Genomic DNA, 22003 nt, shown 5'->3' on the forward strand with positions numbered 1-22003 from the left:
ATGTGCATGGCAGGATAGGCGTAACCCCATCTGGAAACCCAGACCGAGATGAACCAGGCCTAAAATGGGATACTGGTCTAATGAGGGTTGGTAGGGGCTTCATTCTAGCATTATTGTATTCCTATTGTTAGCTATCCTTGGTAGGAGTCCAGTTAGTTTCAAAGTCTTTTTCCGTTTCAGCATTTGTATAGGAGTTTTTTCCTCTTATGTATATAAATTGACCCACGATGGGAAGAGATTAGAATAGAGGGAAAATTGGGGGCTTTGGCCTTCTTCCTCCCTCCCTCCTATTTAGAATCTTCTCCTTAGTTCTATTCTTCTAATAACGTATTTTAATCTTCTTCCTTCTCTTATCCTTTCCCTTTGATTTTCTGAACTCTACTCACACTAACATTGGTATAGGTTCCACCAAAGAGAGTTCGATCTCTCTCAGATCTTCTCCATTTAACCTCAAACTCAGGGGCTTGAATCAACACCTATGGGTGACCAATATCCAAGAATATTGGCTTCTATTACTACCCCTACCGTGAGAACCGACCTGTAATTGAGCTGTTCCTGAGTTCTTCCACCATAGTTAAGTTCACCAATTTTATTTCACTCAATAACTGATTGTTGGGTATGATTCTTGCTTGCATTCAGTAGATTTTTGAGTTAAGAATCTCTGTCTAAAATCTTGTTTGGATTGGACCATTATCAGAAGAGAAATCTCACATGGAAGCAAACCAGATTACCACTGTTTTTCTGTTCCCAATGTGAAGAAGGAGAATCTCTCTTCGTATTGCTAATCAAAGACCAATTTATGTTTTCACAAACCCCCCCTCCCCCTCCCCCAAAAAAAAAAAAATAATAAATAAATAAAATAAAATAAAACATATTTCTAGGTGTGCTTAATTCATCCATGGTTGTCAAGGCGTCCCAAGGTGGTGAAGGGGTGCCTAAGCACTTAGGCGACCAAGACACCCGAGTGCTATTTTTTATTTCCCCTCTTTTCTAACATTACTTAATATGCTTATATATATATATATATATAGATATATAGATATACACACACCTTATATCATCAAAACTCAAAATTAACCACATCAAGTCATCAAAAATCAACATTAAGCCACAAGCAAAACTAATGAAGCAATCTATTGAAAGCTTCAAACCAAAACATACATTTGCTTTACACTGTTTTTTGGAAATGATCATTGTCCTGGTCTACCTAGTCTCTCACATTTACTTTATATAGGTTTTGGAAAAAATGATCTTAAGTAACCTACTCTCGATTAGAGAAATGTTCTCATTCTCTAATAAGCTTGATAGGTCAAATGATTTTACTTTTAAATGAGACTTTTTTATCAGGAAGAGAACAAAACCATCTTTCCAACAAATCCAAGATTGCTCAAGTCTGATTTATATTGAAGGAATTATATTCCGGACAAACCTTATTTGGTGTGAACGAATGATGTTTAAAATCTCCTTAAATAGAAATAAATTTTTAGGCATCAAAATAAAAATTTATTTTACCACAATCTTGGTTTTTAGCAATATTTTATCATTATAAGATTTATAAAATTTTCAGAATTGAGAAAAACGCAAGCATTTGAAAGTTGACATCGTCCCTACAACAAAAAAATCCAGCTTTGTTCTTGGAATGCAGGGTTGACTTTAATCCTTTTGGAATTTGATTTGCAAACTATTTTTATTGGTTTTTATTGGATTAAAATAGGGGGTTGTTTATTTACTTAAACGACAGCTGACATGAATAAGTGCTGGACCTTGCACTAATGCAGCAGATGCCCAAACCCCAACTAAACCGCCTGGACACCTAGGCGATGCTTGACAACTATGATTTCATTCCCATCGTTATTTTAATTTCTAGAAAAAACCTCCCACTTCTAAGTTTTAATCCCAGCTTTGTCCTTTCACTTGTTACTTACGTATAAGTGCTGAACTGTTCCAGATATTACAAAATTGCCACTCATCCTTCTATTAGATAATTTTTCACTTTGGTCAGCCCATAGCAACCCAAAAGCAGGGATTTGGGAACCCACATTGCATTAAAAAGCATTAATTTAAAGGAGGCTCTCAGTATATTCACCTCTTGTGGGAGCATCAGAGCTCAAACAAATATGATTCTTCTATGGAAATTGGAAATTCATACTCAATTTAAAGGAGGTTTTATGCACACACAGATTAGAATAAGAACTTTTCTTATGACTCCCCAATCATTATATGTGCTATTTCCATCCCTTTATTACAACCCTACTTTGGTTAATTCATAACTTGTCTATTCCATATGATTTAGGGAAATCTTTGTTAAACAAGACCAAGATCTCACAATTCCGAGTTATATTCGCAACTTTTTGAAGACTAGAGTACAACAAAGTGTCAACATGTGGTGGGATACTGGGATTCTATTTTTAAAATGCTTACTTTCATTAGGAACTCAAGTTGGAGTATAATTCATAATTTTCTATTTTTATTTTCTTGGGAAGGGGTTAAGCACTCATAGAAGTTACAAAATTGCAATTGGAGAAATATTAAGTCTTAATTTAATAGGAATTGTAAGAAAATTAATGGGGACAGTAAAAACAGGAATCATTTGGAGCCCTCTAACTAAAAGTAATTACTGTGGAAGCCATTGGTTTCCTGCAACAATTTCTCAGGTCCTCTAATTTCATTTTATAAGAGAATCCTTTGCTGCTACTTTATGCCAAAAATAAAAGTCATTTTGAACCTTGAGATACTCCAGCATCAAGGTCGGACTGTGCAACTAGTTTATAAACCACAGTTTATAGTTGCTAATGTATCCAGTTGGTAGAAGCAACTAATAAAAGGACTCTTCTGTTCCATGGAGGGATAGGAAGTTTCAGTTCTTAAATGGTGAATGATACAGTCAGGAAGAAGTCCCTACCTATCATATGTAAGGTTCTACCAATCACCAAAACTATTAATGTTTATAAACAGAAGTAAAGATCACAAACGAAAAAGGAAATAAAAAGGTCAAAAGGCAACCCAGGAAAATAAACAATTAGATGAACAAGACCTATCATAATGTTTAGAAATTCTTTGACAAACAACAATAAAGGACTTGTGGTGCCATGGTGTGGGATTCTAAATCACCTAAGCCTTAGAATTTCAGAAATCCCTTAGAAAAAACTAGAATCACAGGTGATAGGAACCATAACCAGATTTCAGAGCAATCGAATAACAGAACATCAGAAGGTCTGATTAGGCTACTAATCTGCTCGAGTGTTCACCATAAGTATGAGTAATATATTAAAATTTGAGACAAATATTATGGTTAGATTCCAAGTTACTGAGGAATCCTCACGGGAAGTTCAAACCAGAAATCAGGTGCAGGTTTCAGAAGGTTCAAAACAGCAGCTCATGGTAATCTAATTATTGAGATGACAGAGATAGGGCACCAGAGATAACAACGGTGTTGTGCAACCAGATGGCGAAATCAGTGACCAAAACTGAAGATATATGAAATCAGGGTAATGGTAGGATTCCAAGGATTCAGCAACAAAATCTGATTCTGAAAACAGATCTAGAATCAGCAATAGCAGTAGAATTCAAAACTGAAAATTTGCAGTAGAAACAAGATTCAAGATGAGAATTTTAAAACCCTAGTTGCCCTAGCATTTCAGATATTGACTGCAAAGTTTAGATTCTGAAATTGCAACTGGACTTTGAACTAGTGACATAACAAAACTATGAAACCAGATCCCAAAGATCAACTCAAAACAAAAAGATTTTGAGAAATCACACTTGATACAGGATATCTGGAATTTGATAAGAAGATTGGATTTTGAAAACAGAATTGTAACTAGAATAAAAGTGGGAAACCAAAGCAATGTATTGAAGAAAGCCACAGTAGCAGTAGAGAATCAAGTAGCAAATCAATAAACTAGCAAGCAGACAGAAAAGGAAATAAAGTGTAAGCAGGAAAAATGTTTCAAATCTGGCTTGTTCAATGGAAAAGATGAAAAGAGAAAAGATATGAAAAAATCGAGAAACCCAACTGACACTCTTGAGTTGTCATCCCACCAAACTCAAGCTTGGAATCCAAGGGCTTCACTATATCTCACAGCAAACAATAGCTCAGAATCTCACAGAACCAAAGGCAAAAGCCAATACTCTTTTATCAAATTCGTGTGCCTTAATAGCTGGTTGCCTAAATATATATAGACTCTCAACATATGACTACTAAAATGACTAGAAATAGCCTAAACCAACTAGTAACCAAACTAGCTACTTAATTGACCAGTAAAGCCTTAAAACAACTCCAACCCAGACTCAAAACCCTCCAGCTGTGTTTGGTAAAAACAGAACTCTACTTAAATAGAACTCCATAGTAAACTAGGAATAGGATTCCTAGAGAAATTACGAATTCTGAAATTTATGAAACCGAAAGCTATTCTTCTTTTCCAGACATTGCTACTGGTGCCTAGATACTGTATCAAATGGATTCACAAAACGTTGAAAATGAAATTTGCATCAAATAGAATTTGCAGGATAATACCGACGCTGCAGATCTGGTAGTCATTGTGCGCTCAACAGCTACTGGAGCCAGTGTAGGCTCCACAGCTGATGTATGTGTTAGACAAGGCTCAAGGTCAATGGTCCCCCCTCCTTTCTGCATAAAAGCATCAGCATGTAAAGAGTTTAGAGGCAGACCAGAAAAAAAGGTTAGCCAACAAAATAACATTATTCATGAGGATTCTACACTGAAATAATACTTGAAGCAATTAAAGCTACTAAAAAAAATAAAACAGAAGGCATAAATTGGCAACCGATTGTAAGAAGTCGCAGACTCAAAGATCAGACTCTTGAATATTCAAATGTCAATGATGGTATGATACAAAGGAGGGACAATTGATAACAGAAACAATAGCCACCTTAACAATGCAGCATCTTTCAACCCGATAACTACAACCAATTGCAGCACCCCACGCACGGGAACGCACATTGTTTCTCAGGGTAGATGTGTAACCTACACCACAGTATGATCACAGAATAAGGTTAACCTTATACAATCCTACCCGCAAAATGAAAACAAATAATTCCCATATTTTTGCCCCATCAACATACTTGGACATCCCACAAATAGAAGATTAGTGTTATCTCTAAAAAGCAAATGCAATGCTTTCCAAGAAATTATTTTACATGATGATGCAGGTAAATCACATGAATGGGTTTATTTTAATATTAGAAATAAGCCATAGGTTGGGTTATGTATACATTGTGCTTTTGATTCCATGTGTTTTCATTGTAATGGACCTATAATATGGGTAGAAACTAGGCATATGGGATTAGTTTAGGTAAGTGTCTTTATTTCTTAATTTTAATTGCTAGAGTTGGGTCTTCATCCTTTTTAAAAGACAATTTAGACTACTTACTTCGAAAAGGAAATGGTCAATTGTATTAGGAATCAGCTAGGGGGTTTCGTAGCCAGGCTCAAAACTCCAATTTTGATACCTATTATAATAAAGACTAAGGGCTTTCATAGCCCATGATTTGATGATGTTTAGGGGGAAAACAAAAACTATTGTGCAGCTTGCGTGGAATGCTTCTTCCTCGTGTAAATTAAGGTCTGATTGGTGTGAATCCAATCAACACCTTGAGGTGGGAAGCCCAAGTGCTATTGCTCTTTTTCTTGTCTTCATTAAGGTACTGTTCTGCCTTTTATTTCCTGGAATTCTTTCCAGATTTTGTTCCTGCGATAAAGCAATCCTATCTTCACTAGAGTTGTTACTTTGAGGGTGTTCTGATGTGTTGATTTCAATTCTGTTTTCAGAAACCTTCAATCAAGATTACACTCTTCCATATTCTGTTTCCAATTGTTGATTCTGTCAAGTATTTGACCCAGTCCTAGTTTGAGTAGGATTGTTCTTAAAGACTTGAAACCTGAATTTAGGTTGAATTCTATTCTGTTGAGCCTGATATTAATACTGTACGTTGGTTTTCTGTTGGGTTTATTAATTCTGTAATCCGTTCTTTAATCTGAGTTCTAGTTTGACAGTTTTACTCCTATCCTAGTGTCAATAGGAATTCCCGATATTTTCTGATCCAGACATTGGATCAAGCTGATATTTTTAGCGAGGTTCACATCTCTTAGAAGAAGAACTCGATCGGGCTTATAGCCTGATCTGACCTGCTGATTTTGTTTTAACTGTTTTCTCCCAATTATGAATTCTGTTTAAATCCTGTTTTTAGTACTGGTTTAACCCTTAAATCAGTACTGCATGCCATGATTAGCATTGTTTCAACAGAAAAGATGTAGTCTGTGCAATATCAACAAGTCCTTTTGTTTTGGAATGTGATAATAAGAGGATAACGCCCCACCAGCAACAGAACAGACATGTCATGCTCTAAAGTTTGCATGACTCAGAATTTTTTTTTGCACTTGCTGCAGTTCAAATGATTTGATATTAATGCCTATAAAATGCTTGAAGAGGATTTGGTCATGTAAAGCATGTTCCTTCTGGGAAAATGACAAAATAAAAGCAGTCAAAAACTCATCTGTTTAGAAGAATCTACTTAAATATATAATCACAAAAACTATAGAACCACAAAGTACAAAACTGCATCCAAACTATCCAAATAAGGAGCAATTATGACAGAAATATCCTTTTTTTTTGGGTTCCTTCAGAATTTTCTCGCCAGCTTACGCTCTCTTTGGTATAATTTCTATTTATATTTATTACCTATTTGTGAAAAATCATTTACAACAATAAATTATGGACCACAAATAATAATTGTTTGGTATTAATTGTATAATAAATTATATAATTTGAAATAGGTTTGGTAGTTCCTATTTATAGAATATGTTCTCAAAACCTGAAACTTCTTCTGTACATCATGGGATTCCAAGTCAATATTTCATTTTGACATTCATTCAAACAATATGTGGGCACTATCAAACTTCCCACATAGTAAAAAATTCTGGTAACTCCAGCCATTACAGTACGATCATACACCAGCTCTATTTGCACATCCATTTCAAACTTTCTGGATCCTCTCCGAGCCCGAAAGGATAGAAACCATAATCACTAGCTAGACCACGAAAGAAGAGATTGAAAAAACCCTTCAACTCATACTTACACAACCAAAAAGGATGAAACGGGCTAAGTGGAAACTCGATGAATTCCCAGAGCAAAACAAATGGGGAATATCTCCATGACAGGGTTGTTCATTAACCAAGGCAACACAATCTACAATTATTATAATCTAAAGAGAGAGAAAGGGAATGGCGTATGTTCCGGGTGGAGTCTAGTAAGCCAGGTGGGTCGTTGTGCTTGAACTATGGTTAACTGTGGACGTGAACTGGTAGACCTTGGGATTGCAGGAAAGAAGGTACTAACGAATGGGTAGCTGTGATGTGTTTACCCGCAAATGTGGAAGAAGAAGAAGCTGAGAAAAGGCTGAAAGAACTCTTCGAGAAAAAAAGATAACACCAGGGTCTCATCCGATTAGTAATAATGCAACAGAAGAGGTGGGTGAGCTGCCATGGTTTAACGACCCACCTTCCATTTCATACGTACCCTTCCCCATTTCATAGAAGCAATCCCCCCACCCCAAACCCCCCCCTCCCACCCAGCCCCCCCCCAAAAAAAAAAAAAGATTTCTCGCTCTAGGATTAGAAACAATAAATGCAATTGAAAATGGGCATTGCTGAAATTCCTACAATGAAGGTGAACATAGCTGGCTTCCACTGAGTCGACAAGGCTCAACGCCTCCAGCACCAACCTTGGATGCACTCCTTCTGGCGACTTTGCAGTATCACAAATCATTTTGGAACCCCTATCCATCAAGCCATAACTACCGTTCTTAAAGATAGTACATCATCATTCTTTGAGGAGAAGGCATTCAGATCTACATCAAGGAGTAGACTGTGGAAGTGGGGACTGGTCATATGTTATAAGGGAAATTATGGGAATTCCCTTCATTAACAAGTGCGTTCATGGTGGTGAAGGTATCACAACGGATCTCTTAGGGCCATTGCTGCAATCGTATTCAATCACACACAAAGGGAGAGAGAGAGAGAGGAAATGAAGAGGAAGAGGTTGTTTCAGGTATAATTTTATAAAATTAGACTGAAAAGACACTATTACCCCTAGATTTGAGAAGCTATTACCACATGCTCATTAGAAGTTTGTGCATAAACAGCATAATAATTTGTAGCAATAAATCACAAATAGCTAGAGAGCTATTTGTGATTTGCGATTTATTTTGATTTATAATAAATAAAAACAGATATCATAAATCATACCAAATACCTGTAAAAATAGAAATAGATCAGATAAATACAAATAGAAATCAAACCAAAGAGAGCCTTAAATGCAGGCAACAGGCGGAATAAGCAAGGAAGTTTTATTGCAACTTACAATCTTGTGGTGGAAGCACTCTAATGGTTGCACGCAACTCTTGGATGGCAGGTGGAGGCGGCGATGCTGTTGGGCGGCAGTAACCAGTGTGCATGAGAACTGGCAAACAAAATCCAGGAGAGAACATCATAATTGAACTCATCCAGGAAAGAGAATGCTTTATGTCCTGTTGATCAAATTAAAGTTTTATATGATTATGTGTCATGGCCTACCAGCAACAAGGTCTGAATCATCTGTGTATATATCAGTTCCCCAAAGCTGGCCACCTCTGACCTGCACAATAACACCAAAATGAAAACCCAGGTAGAGAATGTTCGAAAGACTAGCACTTGGTCAATAGTTTCAGGGTTGAAAACCATAAAGGAACAGTAAAGATAGCTTGGATCACCTGATCCTTATCTGGTACCAGACTGTAGTGAGCTTTTGCTCACCGGAACAATCAATGCATTGTTTGGATATACTGATCCATACTGCCAAGGATCATTATCGACTAGGAACGAAACTGATATTTAAATCATTTATTGAGAACTTGTGCCATATCACCATGTCGTATGATAGTCGGATACTCATATATGCAAATAAAACACCCATAAATCATGGCATCGGCATTTACATGTGAATAATTGAAACGAAAGCATCTCATGCAAATCACAGCATGTATTTTAAAGCAAATGCAAAATATGCCAGAAAATTTTAATTCACGGAGAAAATCAAATTGGATTCACCAAGAATATACTTAATTTCAGTTCCCTGGAATTCATTCTGAATTGGATTCTACCTAGTCATCTATCCTACTTGATTTAGAATTTACAAGAAAGATTTTGAATATCCTAGTCATAGGATGATTGAATCTGAATCCAAGTTAGGATCCCTCTTCCGCATTCGAAGGAGCTTCATGAACATGGTCCTTTTTAAGCATCCCATGGTTTTTTACGTTCTTTTTTCCTATGTTTCTAGAACATTATGGTCTACATATAGATGAACCGTGACCATTGCATCAGACACTGTACGGGCATGGTTAGACATGGAAATGAAGAAGTAAACAAGGGAAAAAAGGACAACAAAAGGAAGAAATAGAAGAAGATGACAATGAAGACAAAGAAGAAAAAAGTGGAACAAGAAGATGAAAAGACAAGTGGAGAACTCTTTGGACTTTTAGTAGATATAACATACAAAAGATAGCTTATAAGAGACCATATCAAAGGCCACATCATACAGTTTAACCCCACCTCCAAAAAAGAACATTACTATATTGCATTCGCATCAGCAATAAAAGTAACATAGAGAGAAATCATATATACATATATGTTGGTAGAAAAGCTATTCAAATAAAATATAACAATAAAAACCATGATAGATCAGAGTGTAACATTTTGGTTCATATGTATAACATTAATTTGGGTTAGTATATTTAACATTAATGTCCAAGTTTCACATCATAAACTAGTCACAAACTATTACTAGTTAAGGAAATACCACAGCTCCTCCATGCATAATCAGAGATAAATAAGTCAGTAGCAGCTAAAAGCAATACAGCTAAATCACATGAAGCAAGTACAAATAGAAATATCACTTCAACAACTTGGAATACTATCTTATAATTACACTTACTTGACGATTTGTAGCAGTAACATATTCAGCTGGTACCCGAATTTCCAGCGTGGGGCCATTACAAGAATTTTCATCAGTTTTGTTCTCTTGAGATTCTTCAAATTCCTTCCACAATTTTATCAATTCTTGCATGCATTCACCTGCTTTATAAACAACGGTGGATACCTCAGGTTTACCTGCAATAGAAAAACAACAAATTTCAACATAGCAAATAAAACTAAATAACTACAAAGAACAGCACCTGAGATATTTCTTTTCCGTCAGTAACCACCTACTTGTTTTTGAACTATCACAATTCAGGAATCTCACACATGTTTTACCTAGCATCTAAATAAAATGAAATTAAGGGGGTGGGGGAAGAGGAATTATATTTATGCGGTGCTGGATTTTCAACGTTTCCAAATGCATAAAAGTGCCAACAACGGAGTTTTTTTTTTTTTTTTTTTTAACCTAGATTAATGCCTAGGGTGGAAGCCCCATTTATTAGGTAGGTTATACAGAGCTCAAACAGTACCAGTGTAGGAGGAAGAACCAGGCCGAAAATCCGACCTGGCCCTGGTTCAAGTAAGTCCCACGGCCAGCACTATTAAATGGATTTCTAGAAGATTGTTTGGGAATTGTGTGGAGGCCCCATGGGCAGATCTGAGTGGAGTATATCTAGAAGACTTTGCTGAAACCTTTCTTAGTGGATTACTAGTACCATAGTTTATATTTTGCAAAATTACTTAGTTATCAAGAGCTAAGTTAGTGGTTACCATTTTGGGTTTTCCTTTTAGCAACTAGACCTTTCTATTCTTGTTATTAGAAGATCCTATTCTGTCTGGCACTCCCCCAGTCATGGAGAGTTCTAATTTTTGTATAGCTTCCACCTTATTTATAAACACAACTAAGGGGCATCTACCCCCCACAATTTGGCTATTCAACTTTGTGTTCCCTTCTTATGAGATGCAAGCTACTGTGGTGAATCAGCAGCAAACCAGAGGTTGTGAAGCCTCCCACAGGCCCTGGTGGTGATTCCAAGGTCATATCACCTTCTTCCCTCTCATCTCCTCTCTCTTCTTCCTATAGTTCCAGCAACATACAAGTGCCTGCATGGATAGATTCTGTTGAGATCTGAAACTGGTTTTGGGTTTGGTTTCTGCCCTAATCTCTTCAATTATTTCAATTCCTCCCAACAAATAATCCAATGCTGTTTTTGTTCTCTGTTCAGTTTCAGCACCAGTGATTCTAGTCTCTTCTCTATTTTGGTTCCTATTACAGGGCTACTAATTTCTGAGTTTCCATTGTGATATCCAGTAGGCTGTGTTTCTTTGCAGGGGTTCCGTGGGGGTGGGAATAACGGGGTGGGAAGTGCATGAAAACCAATAAAATTCTTGTCGGCCTTATTTCTACAACCCCACCCTCTTCAGAATCCCACCAAAATCGGATGGACTTTGTGGAAAATTTGCAAGGAAGTTACAACAGTCCAATCTAAGAGAATTCTCCCTCCCATCTGCTCCTGCTGACTCAGGGTTGTTGTAACCAAATATCTCCTAACTTCAATGACCTGCAACAAGCAACATCAGACCTGCTCTGGGACTTTGCAGAAAATTTACAGGGAAGTTGCAACAGACCAATCTCAAGAGAGTTTTCCCTCCCCGTCTGCTCCCGCTGCCTCAGGATCATCGTGACCAAGAATCCTCCACCTTCAATGACCAGCAACAAGCTTCATCGGACCTGCTCATCAGTTATCAGTAGGGACACTCTTGATTATACCTGGAACTAAGCCCCATCTGGCTTGAACCAATCTGTAAGGTTGCATGTAAGTGGGGAGTCATCATCGAATGAACCTGCCTGTATGCAGGAGGGAACCCAAAAGGACGAACCTGAACCTGAACCTGAACCTGGTCGAGAAATCCATTACCATTGGTGTTCACAATAGTGACCAATTATTTGGGGATTGGAGCTGGAAGGAATTTGGAATGAAAACGTGTCCCCAGGAGGCAACTGTATAGAGTATCCCCTAGGGCTACAAAGAAGGGAGTGATAAAGGGTCTTGGGTGATCTTAAACACCATTAGAAGGGGAGGGCTTGTGGTTTTACTGCCAATGAAGGGAAGAGCTTGAATTGTGCTGGTGTATGTAGCAGGAGATGAAGAAGTAACAACAGTAGTAGTTGGAGGAGGAGAGGTCAATGGTTGTTTGGAATCTCTTGTCGAGAGTGGGTTTACATGGGAATGATTCTGAGGGCCTTTGTAATGTAGGTCTAGGATGACAAGTCAAACCAAGTCCTCAAACTTCCGGATGCTTATTCAAAGAACAACCTATAACCAAGGTATAACAGCAATACAAGACAGATCAGAACTAAGGAGGAAAACAAGTCTGTAACAGTCTACCGATTACAGAAATCTTAGGTTTCTATGAACAGAACTAGGAATAGGTGATAGGGTCTTAACAGGGACTGTAGGAGGCCTTAAATCTAGTTGCTAATATGATCCAACACCAAAAGAAACCAACAGAATTCAAAGCAGGTCTATCAATTTCAAATCTGGGCAAGATATGTCACTAGAGACAAGATTAGGGAGATATTAAACAACTCCCAATTGGCTGGTCAGAATTGGACCAGACTTGGGTCGAGACTCACACAGTTATGGGGAAAGGTTCATCCTTGATTTCAGCCAAAACTGAGGGGTGAAAGTGGTTCAAGGAAAAGAGGAACCAATTAGGAAACTAATTGAAAACTAGGCAGAACTGAGGAAGATGGATTCAAATACCAGTCAAAAGTTGCAGCAGCAATAAAACCTTGAGTAGTTTAGAGGAGGAGAAGATAAAGTAAGGAAGAGGACCTCTCAGGCTTCACATAGCAGAGAGTCAACTGGATCAAACACCAGTTCCATCAGCCTTGACCAAACAGAAGAAAAATCTCCATGGAGAAGGCAGCAGCAGCTACAACAATTGTTTTCTTCAAAATCATCGGCTTCTATGGAGCCTAGCATTATATTTATAGTGATAATAGGGAAAGAAATTACATCCTAACAGCAGGTTCCAGAAAAGGAAACCAAATATTCTCCTAGAAGAAGGAAGAGTGAGAGAATGGTGAAAGTCTGGTAGTGGAGGAGGTGGTGAGAAGGGTGTCTGTCCGTGGGAAGAAGGAAGAGTGGGAGGTGGGTGAAAGTCTGGTAGCAGAGGCGGTGAGATTTCAGCTCTGGGAACATTCCTATCCAAATGACTTCAGGAATGGCAATGAACAGAACCTCTATCACCCCACTACACATGGGCCCCACTCTCCCAAGTCCTAACCATCCCAACCCATACTACCCTGCAAACAAACGGAGACATAGATTTTCTAATTTGTTAACACTGCTCTGCAGGCTCCTAAACTCAATTTCCATTTCTGAAATTTTTTTATTGGTTCTGAAATGTTCCTTATTTTGATTGGTTTCTAAATTCTGAGCATAGTTACTATTTCTGTTTTTGGGAAGTTTCTACTTCTGATCAATACCATATCTCCACATCTAACCATTGGATCTGTTAGAGATTTTGGGAATACTTTGGGCCATAGTTCTCAAGGCACCGTGTAGGTATCCAGGCCTTTTTTGGGTCCAAGGCAACAACAGGCTTGTTGCCACTTCACAAGATTACATCGATTTACGTCCACCGTTTAGTTTTTTGATGAATCTGCTTATATTATATCCTATGCTTTGCTTATTATATGCTATTTTCTAATATTAGGTCATCACTAGTATAATTATATCATATTACATAGATATCGATTCAATGTTGCATATAAGCATAAATATATAAATTATAAATGCTATAACATATAGTCATATACTACATGCTTAGGTAGCCTAGGCGACAAATGCCTTGGGTAACTTGGTCTCTGTGATAACATGTTTTGGGCAGGAAACTAGCTAACTTCGTCCAGTTTTTGGGAATCATCTGAGTTCTTGATCTGTGTTGGTCTAAGCCCTCCTAACTTCTGGTCTTCTATCGCAATGCTATTGTGTACTGTGGATTTGTTCTCTAAAATCGGATTTCCAGGTTAGAGAATCACATCAGTAGGCAGACCACCTAATGCAGCAAAACAAATTCATAAATACTTGTCATACTTAGTGTAAAGAGAAGAGAAGAGAAGAAAGAGAGAGAGAGAGAGAGAGAGAGAGCTACGATTGTGGAACCTTGGGTCCCAATCGATAAGATTGGGGCTGCCCTCCTTAGTTCATCAAATAGACTAGCTATTACAAGTCCTACTAGGAATCGGAAAGAACAAAATAGGAAACCAATACCAATTGCTAACTCCAAACTCCACTGCGACTTGCACCAGACTCCTCATTTCTCAAGATACACTGCTAACATTTAGGATATATATTACAGTTTTTTCCAAAGAATAAAATGCTATTACAATAGGTTGGATGGTTTCTAGGAATACGTTGCTTAGAAGAACAACAATTTAGACAAATCTTCCTATTTGTTTCTTTTCCTATAAAATTTATGGCATAGTACTATAAAACTCGTAATTAATGTACAATATGCAATACTAAATGTTTGTTCCTACTAGCATAATCATGGCATAAAACAATTTCCGCCACATCAAAGTTTGCAAAGACCATTGATTGGTCAATGAACTTGTTAAGACACCCCCCCCCCTAGAAAAAATGTTTGAATTAGGAAATTGAATTGCAAGTTATGGGTGTGAGCCACTATTTTACAATTCAAATTTTTTTATTGTCGTAGGATTTGTAGCAGCATTAGAGCCAGGACTTTTGGCCTCTTAGATTTGTCAATGGCTAGTAAATTTTCCCATCCCCAAAGGTAATCCTAGATCCACCCCTGCTACAAAGAACAAAAGATACCTGATCAATCATTCAATTCAATAGTTGCATTGCCTTTGTTTCATTTCTTTTCTTTACCCTTCCCCTTTTCCCTCTTCTTTCTTTTATCTTTTTATTTGACTGATCCATGTAACTGACCCCATTTAGTTGGGAAAAAGCTTAGTTGTTGTTGTTTTGTTGTAAGATAACTCAAATGTAAGTATTTTGCACTCGAAAATCTTTCTCATTTTTTTTTATGACATGTCAGGGATTGATAATGGGAATATTATTATAGAAGTAAACGAGATATTATGTTCACATCACTTATAAAACAACCACCACTTAAAGGACAGAGAGGTTTACTATAAATTAGAGATTAGTAGCATCTGCCAATCCAACATTATTAGCATGATAACCAACATAATATTTGCAATTTAAATAAAAATAATTATAAAATAAAATAAAAGAAACACAAGCACTTGGGCTATCATAAAGATGTGCAAACAGGCCAACTCAATGAGAATATGAGAGAAATCCATGGGAATAATTTCTGACAGGGAAATGCAGCTCTGCACAATGATACATGTTCCTGTTGTTACCAGCTTGCTAAGTATCAGCTCAATATAGAGAAAATATAGTGCCTAACCTTGCGATCTGCAAAATCATAATACGGATAAAGAGATAATTAGTACATGTAACCACATGCGAAAGAACATCAAAAGGAAGTCATACTAAGAACTAAAAATTGTATCAAGGAAATTAATGCACCCAACTGACCAATTATTTAAATGTAATAGACATTGCAACAGCATAATCAAGAATGAATGGAAACTCAACTAAAGACAAGTAAACAGAGTCCTCATAGAGCCAGTATCAAAAAACACTATGTTTAACATTTTTCAAAACAGAGAAAAGGTGCAACACTGCATAAAATAAGCAACAACAAGCTATTATGATGCTAAGAAAAATCAAAGTTTATAAAAATGTAAGAAATTCAAGTGTTCGGAATATTTTTCTATAGGTAATGTAATTTCACCAGCCATACAAGTAATACAATGAATCGACATAGATTGCTTTTGGAGAAAAGGCTAAAATGTTAGACGACAATAGGAAGTAAAGAGTGCTCAAGCAAGCGGGATGCATGATAACACCCTCTCCATAGATATGAACACAACACATTAATCCACTACAACAAGGGTTCTAACAACTAATTCAGGATGCGCCATAGGTATGTCTCAACTATAAAAATTTCTAAGTTAAGAGTTTTTGAAATCATGTAATTCCCATCTCTGCAGATAATGTTTTTGTGGCTAAGTTCATGGAGAAGGGAAAAGAAATAAGGCAAATCTTCCTAAAAAGATAGTTTACTTTATGCAGATCGATCAAAGGATCTGCAGGTGGTGGGTTCCCTTTTAAGATAGAAGGAAAAGAGACTGCTAGCAATGGAGCCACAGAGATAGGGAAGAAAGAGAATCACAAGGATGAGAGGAAGTGAGAAACCATGGGGAAGAAAGAGATGAGAGAAAACATATCTTGTGGGAAAAAAAAAGAGATCTGATTGTATTGGGAAGAAGGGATAGAGAGAGAGGCAACAACCTCGATATTAACTAAATCAAACTCATTCCCCATTCATCAAATTGCATGGAGCGTTTCCCTTTATAAGCTTTTATAATTAGCTATGAAACTTGATCAGGATTGGAAAAGTAAACAGAAATAAAATAACAAAAACCCAAACTAAAACTAACTCATGTACCCATAGATTTTGAATGTCTAATGCATTAACGAAATTCGATAAAAGAAGGAACTGGCAATAACCAGGACTAAAATTATGTAGCCAAACAAACAGAGATCCAAGTTGGTGAAGCTCCTGCTTTGGCCGATGCCCTCATCATTTTTGAAAGAGAGAAACCTCTCACTCATGACCTCCACGTCTGACCTTCTTCCGACTATCTCTACCTTCGGAATCACCCAACCTCTTCCTCCCTGTCCCCCTGCTACCCAGCCCTTCTCCATCCTGCGCTTTCGCTACCACCCCCTCCCTTGGCCTTCCCCCTTCCCCTCCTCCTTCCACCCCAAAACCTTGGAACACTGTTGCCTCGTCCTCCTCCTCCTCCTCCCACCCCTCAAATGTTGGCCATACTCTGCACTTTGTGCCTCCCTCTGTCATCGATGAAAAATTTGTCAGTCTCTGCCCCTCTGAACTGCTTGAGCCAGAAATCTCCCAATGGAAGAATTGTGTGATAGGCCATCTTCTTGGAAGCCGCCCTCCAATTCCATTGTCAAATCTTCCTTATCAAAACAATGGAGGATCCATGGAACTATTTCCATGTTTTTTCTGGACAACGGAATCTTCGTCTTTGACCTCTCTAAGGAATCTGACAAGAACATGCTCTTGAAGGAGGTCCACACAGGTGGGAAGGAAACCCCTCTTCCTCCGTCAATGGCACAAATACTCCATTCTTTGCAAAGTGGACCTCCAAAGCATTCCTATTTAGGTCACTCTGCTGAATCTGCCTCATCACTTCTGGTGTGCCAAGGGCCTGAGCATCGTCGTTCAGATCTCATTGGGAAGCCACTATACTCCAACCATAGAACGAAAAGATGGAGAGAATTGCCTACGCTCACATATGCATTGAGATTACTGCTGAAACCATCCCCCTGCCTCTGTTACCATCCTTGATGAATATAGCCAAGCTGCCCACCATGAATGGCTCCCACCTCAATGGACAATCTGCAATCTCTTTGGGCACCAAACTAGCCTCTGCACCTCCACAACCTCTGTTAAAGATGCTGCAACTCATGAAGCTCCTGCTTTGGCCTATTCCCTCACCAGATCACCCTCTAGGGCAAGAACTCCCTCTCTTAAGCACTGTGGTTATAGAAGAAACTCCAAGAATCACCGACGCCGGAACCGTAGCCAAATGGGGTTACTAAAACCTTCCGATAATGCTAGTCCCAATGCTCGCACTTCATCCATCGGTCCTACGGATTTCCTCCCTGAATCCGCTGATCACAAGAGAATCTCCCTGCTAATGGCTTCGTTTGACTCTAAGGGCGAAGCAGACCTGTCTCCTCGATCTACCAGATCTTTGCTCTTGAGAGAAACTCCAGCCCCTGATGCTGCCGAAATGCCTATCTGCCACGAACCCTCTTTGTGTTTGTTCTCTGGCTCAAGCTGTCCACATCGCTCTGACTCTCCTTGACACATCACCGCCTCATCCACTGAAACAATTGTTGTTTAATGGTTGTCCTTGTTGGCAACTCGGCCACGTGGCGGTGATGACGTGGCCAGTTTGGGTGACGTGTATGAAAATGATGACATGGCAGTGTCCAGTGTCACCGATGAGATAACAGAGCAGCTTGGTATGCATGGAGTGATTTAATACATCAGTAATAGGTGGTGCGGGTTTCTGGGTCAAAACTGGCAAAACTGGCAAAATTGGCCTATTTATGATCGAGGGCATTTTCGACAGTGAAAATGACATTTTTAGAAGATCGGTTCTTCATGAAAAAGATAGATTGTAATTTACCTAGTCCAGTGCATTTGATTTCGTCACATTCCGATACCGTATGAAGAAGTTACGGCATTTGTGGCAGTCGAGGGCAGTTTCGGCATTGAAGATGAATTTTTAAAGGAAGTGTTCTACATGTAACAATACGACAAAAATACAATCTTTCCAACGGTTCTGATTTCATCACGTTCCGATTCCGTATGAGAAAGATACGTCATTGGAAAGGTGTAGGGGCATTTTGGTCTTTTTACATGGATGATTCAGATTATTGAGTCTTCTGAAAAGTCGTAGAGCATCCAGTTACGATTCCAACGCACTTCGTTTCATCTCGATCGGATATCGTATGAAAAAATTATAAGTGTTTCCGTAAAATCGGTTCGAAAATCCAAACAGAAAATCCATCAGTTGCTCTCGGTGTTGGGTGGATTTTTCGGAATATATTTTTGAAATTCGAGGGGCTTTTGTGTAATTTAAATATTTTGAAGGTCTGAGTTGCAAGGGGTCTTTAAGCACTGAAACATATGGAGGCAGGGGCTTGATTGTAATAAAGAGGAGTAAAGGGAAGTGAAATGGATGGCCAAGATTCGACCACGTAGGCTTGATGCCCATCCAAAGGCTGCTGAGATTTTGCACTGACATGGACGAGATAGATGCTTGCGCGTAGAATTTGATTGGTTAGATGCATAATTCTTGATGCACTGGCGCTACACCTTATCAAGGTATGTTGTGGTGTTTCGCGCGTGTATAGAAGGTATAAAAAAGATTCCGATCTTAATGATCTCATGAAATCTGATTAAAGCATCATGGAGGATTCGGATCCAACGGTCGATATGCATTTCTCTTTTGTGAGTGGGAGACAAGCTCCCTTAAAATCCGGAAAAGCAACCAATCATAGATCAACAACACTTCTGACGATGTCAGCGCCTACGTCATGATGACGTCATCGAGATTCAAATCTAACGGTTTGGATATGTTGTCCGTTGGTTTAATCGGACGGCTTGGATTATAAGATCTTTTATATGAGATCTACGGTCAGATTTCGCCCCTGTTGCGCGCGCCGCGGGTGTAGCCTACGCCACCCGTACGAAGATTCCATTTCAGGCTATCTCATTGCTCCAACTTCAAAAGGTCATATCTCCCTCATTTTAAGTCGGATTTGGGTGAACCAAGTTGCAGCTTCTTCGTTTTTTCAAGCCCTACACCATGGAAGCAAGAAAAATGGGTTTTGAGTGAAAGAAGGCTACGGTTTTGGTAGGAGAAGCTTCCCCCTCTTTGTTGGTTCTTGAATGAACATACATTCTTGATGATAATGTTTTTAGACCATTAAAGAAGGTAAAAGAGGTGGTTGAAGTGTGTTAATGGTACATTAACTCAAAGCCAAGGAAGAAGAGAAGAAAGCAAGGATGTGTTTGCTTTGAAGAGCAAGAAGCCAAGGAGAGAGAAGGTGTGAGCACCAAACTTGTCAGTACAAGTTTCCAGTCATCCCAGGCAATCGGTTGTGAGATTCTCTAACCTTTGATTTTACATTACATGTATGTATGTATGTTAGGGTTAGTTGTGGATGAATGTATACATGCTAGGTTAGTTGTGGATGAACTGTAAGCATGCTAACTAGTTGTGGATGCATATGCTAGGCAGAGCTTGACTGTAGGGCATTGATATAAGCCCAATTTAATTGTATTATTTATTGTGTGCTTAGTGGATGCTAAGCACCGGGAGTGGGTGCTACACATTGTATTGGCACTATAAGTGCCATCTCAACTTCGGCTTGAGAAAATTGGGTGTGGGTGCTCCCGACTGTAGGTGCAGTCAAAAGTAGTGTATTGAGTAGGTACGAAGCCTTTACAGGCACTACTCCGGGGATGTAGGCAAATTGCCGAACCTCGTAAAAACCCTGTGTTGTGGGTGCTTGTTGTTTGCATTTTATATTGAAGTGCGTGGAATGTGGAATGGGTGTGCATACTTGGAAGTGCCTATAAGAGGCTGAGTGTGCATACGACTGTGTGCAAACAGGGACAGGTATATCAGGTTTTTCTTGGCCAGACATCAGACAGGTTTTTGGGGATCGGAATTGGACTCACTGATTCACCCCCCCTCTCAGTGACTGTCGGGTTACAACAACAATAACCCCCCACCTTCCTTCTTCTACGCAATCCTCCCCTATTCTTCCTCTTCCTACCCATCCTTTTGAGGGGCCCACCATCTCCTCCGTTGCCATCTCTCCAGCCCTCCACTTGAGTTCCAACTCTACTCAAACCAACCTCTCTTAGATCAAACCATTGAAACCAGTTCTCTCATGACTCATCCATCTTCTCCCAGTTCAAAATCAATCTTTTGAACTATCTCCACTGAACCCGTGCCACCACCCATCCTTCCCTTAGCAACCTGACCCAACCCCCTCTCTTAACCCACCCCATTGACTCCTCTAACTCCTCTCCCCTTAATACAGGTGTCAAAACCTAAACCGAACAGGAAAAACCAGCCGGACCAAGCTGATAATAGTCCGGACCAAAGCGAACCAAACCCTTATTGGGTCGGTTTCAGTTTGGAGTATTGCAACCCTAAGGCCAAACCAAACCACACCGGAAACCAAACGAACCCAAAACAGGCTCAAAACTCAAACCAAAACCAAAATCAAACTGGTAAGAAACCAAAAACATCCAATATCCATTATAAAACCAGATTTTGCATAGTTTTATATACGTTTGTATGGAAAGTCGAATCCAAACCGGACCAAAAATCAAACCAACCCGATTACAAACCGATATAAGAAACCGAAGACAAACTGAAACCAAACCGCACCGAAACCAAAATTTCTTGATTGGTTCAGTTTCGGTTTCACCATTTTCACACCGAAATGATTCAACCCGGACCAAAACTGGGCCAAACATACCTGTTGACACCCCTACCTCTTAACCCAACCACCCACCCATCAACTTCATCTCCATCACCCGTTTGCTCTCCTAGTTTCTCTCCCTTGGCTCGCCTAGTCCAGGCCCTATGGCCACCTATAATGTAGAACTAGAATCACAAGTGATCCTAATCCCAGGCAGGATCTCAAAATCTGGCTAAATAGGGAAGATGTCCTCCAATAGGTTTGGTTCTAAGCAAACAAATAAAAGGAAAATCAGAAAAACAAAGAGAATTTGATGGAGGGTTGAGAAGGGTGGAAGAAGAATTAGGGAATGGGCATCTCACCCCTCAAGTTTAGGCATCTCACCTAGGGCATTACACCCAACTGCATCCCACAGCATGAGCCATCTTTTATTTGTTTAACTCAAATCTGTCTACTCATTATAATTGATGGGCTTTAAATAGCATTACATTGCTTGGACACAAAGACATAATAAAAAAGGAAACTAAAGCTAAAAATAAAACCTTCTAATTTAACTTCTAACCATGGTTTGTAAACTCGAGCGAAACATGCGAAATTTCGTTGTTTCGCAAGTATAGACACAGGTCGAAACGAAACCATAAGGCATTTTAAAAAATCTCCAGTTTCGACCAAAATTCCCATGTTTCAACAGGTTTCGACCTAAACAAGGGAAATTTCAACCTTCTCTTATGCATTTTTTTCTCCCAAGTTTGAGAAACTTGGGGAAACAGTGGAGATTTTCATTTTTTGCACTTATTTATGCCAAATATCATTTAAGTAAATGGTTTTTATATTCATAAATAAGGAAATACCCCCTATTTGAATCCAATAA

General features: G+C 38.8%; 1 protein-coding gene across 3 annotated transcripts in view; it reads right to left on the reverse strand.

Annotated features, from left to right (window-relative positions):
- Positions 1–22003, reverse strand: part of LOC122083625 (zinc finger CCCH domain-containing protein 13) — a 45540-nt gene that overhangs the window by 9201 nt on the left and 14336 nt on the right. For all 3 annotated transcript variants that reach the window (XM_042651502.1, XM_042651508.1, XM_042651495.1), the window contains 6 exons: positions 15431–15438; positions 9993–10168; positions 8594–8654; positions 8382–8480; positions 4893–4987; positions 4517–4630 (listed from right to left, as the gene is read on the reverse strand). In XM_042651502.1, the coding sequence (XP_042507436.1) occupies positions 4517–4630; positions 4893–4987; positions 8382–8480; positions 8594–8654; positions 9993–10168; positions 15431–15438 (553 nt within the window). The remainder of the gene's footprint in view (positions 1–4516; positions 4631–4892; positions 4988–8381; positions 8481–8593; positions 8655–9992; positions 10169–15430; positions 15439–22003) is intronic.

The sequence above is a fragment of the Macadamia integrifolia genome, chromosome 1 (genome assembly GCF_013358625.1).
Source record: "Macadamia integrifolia cultivar HAES 741 chromosome 1, SCU_Mint_v3, whole genome shotgun sequence".
Taxonomy (NCBI): Eukaryota; Viridiplantae; Streptophyta; class Magnoliopsida; order Proteales; family Proteaceae; genus Macadamia; species Macadamia integrifolia.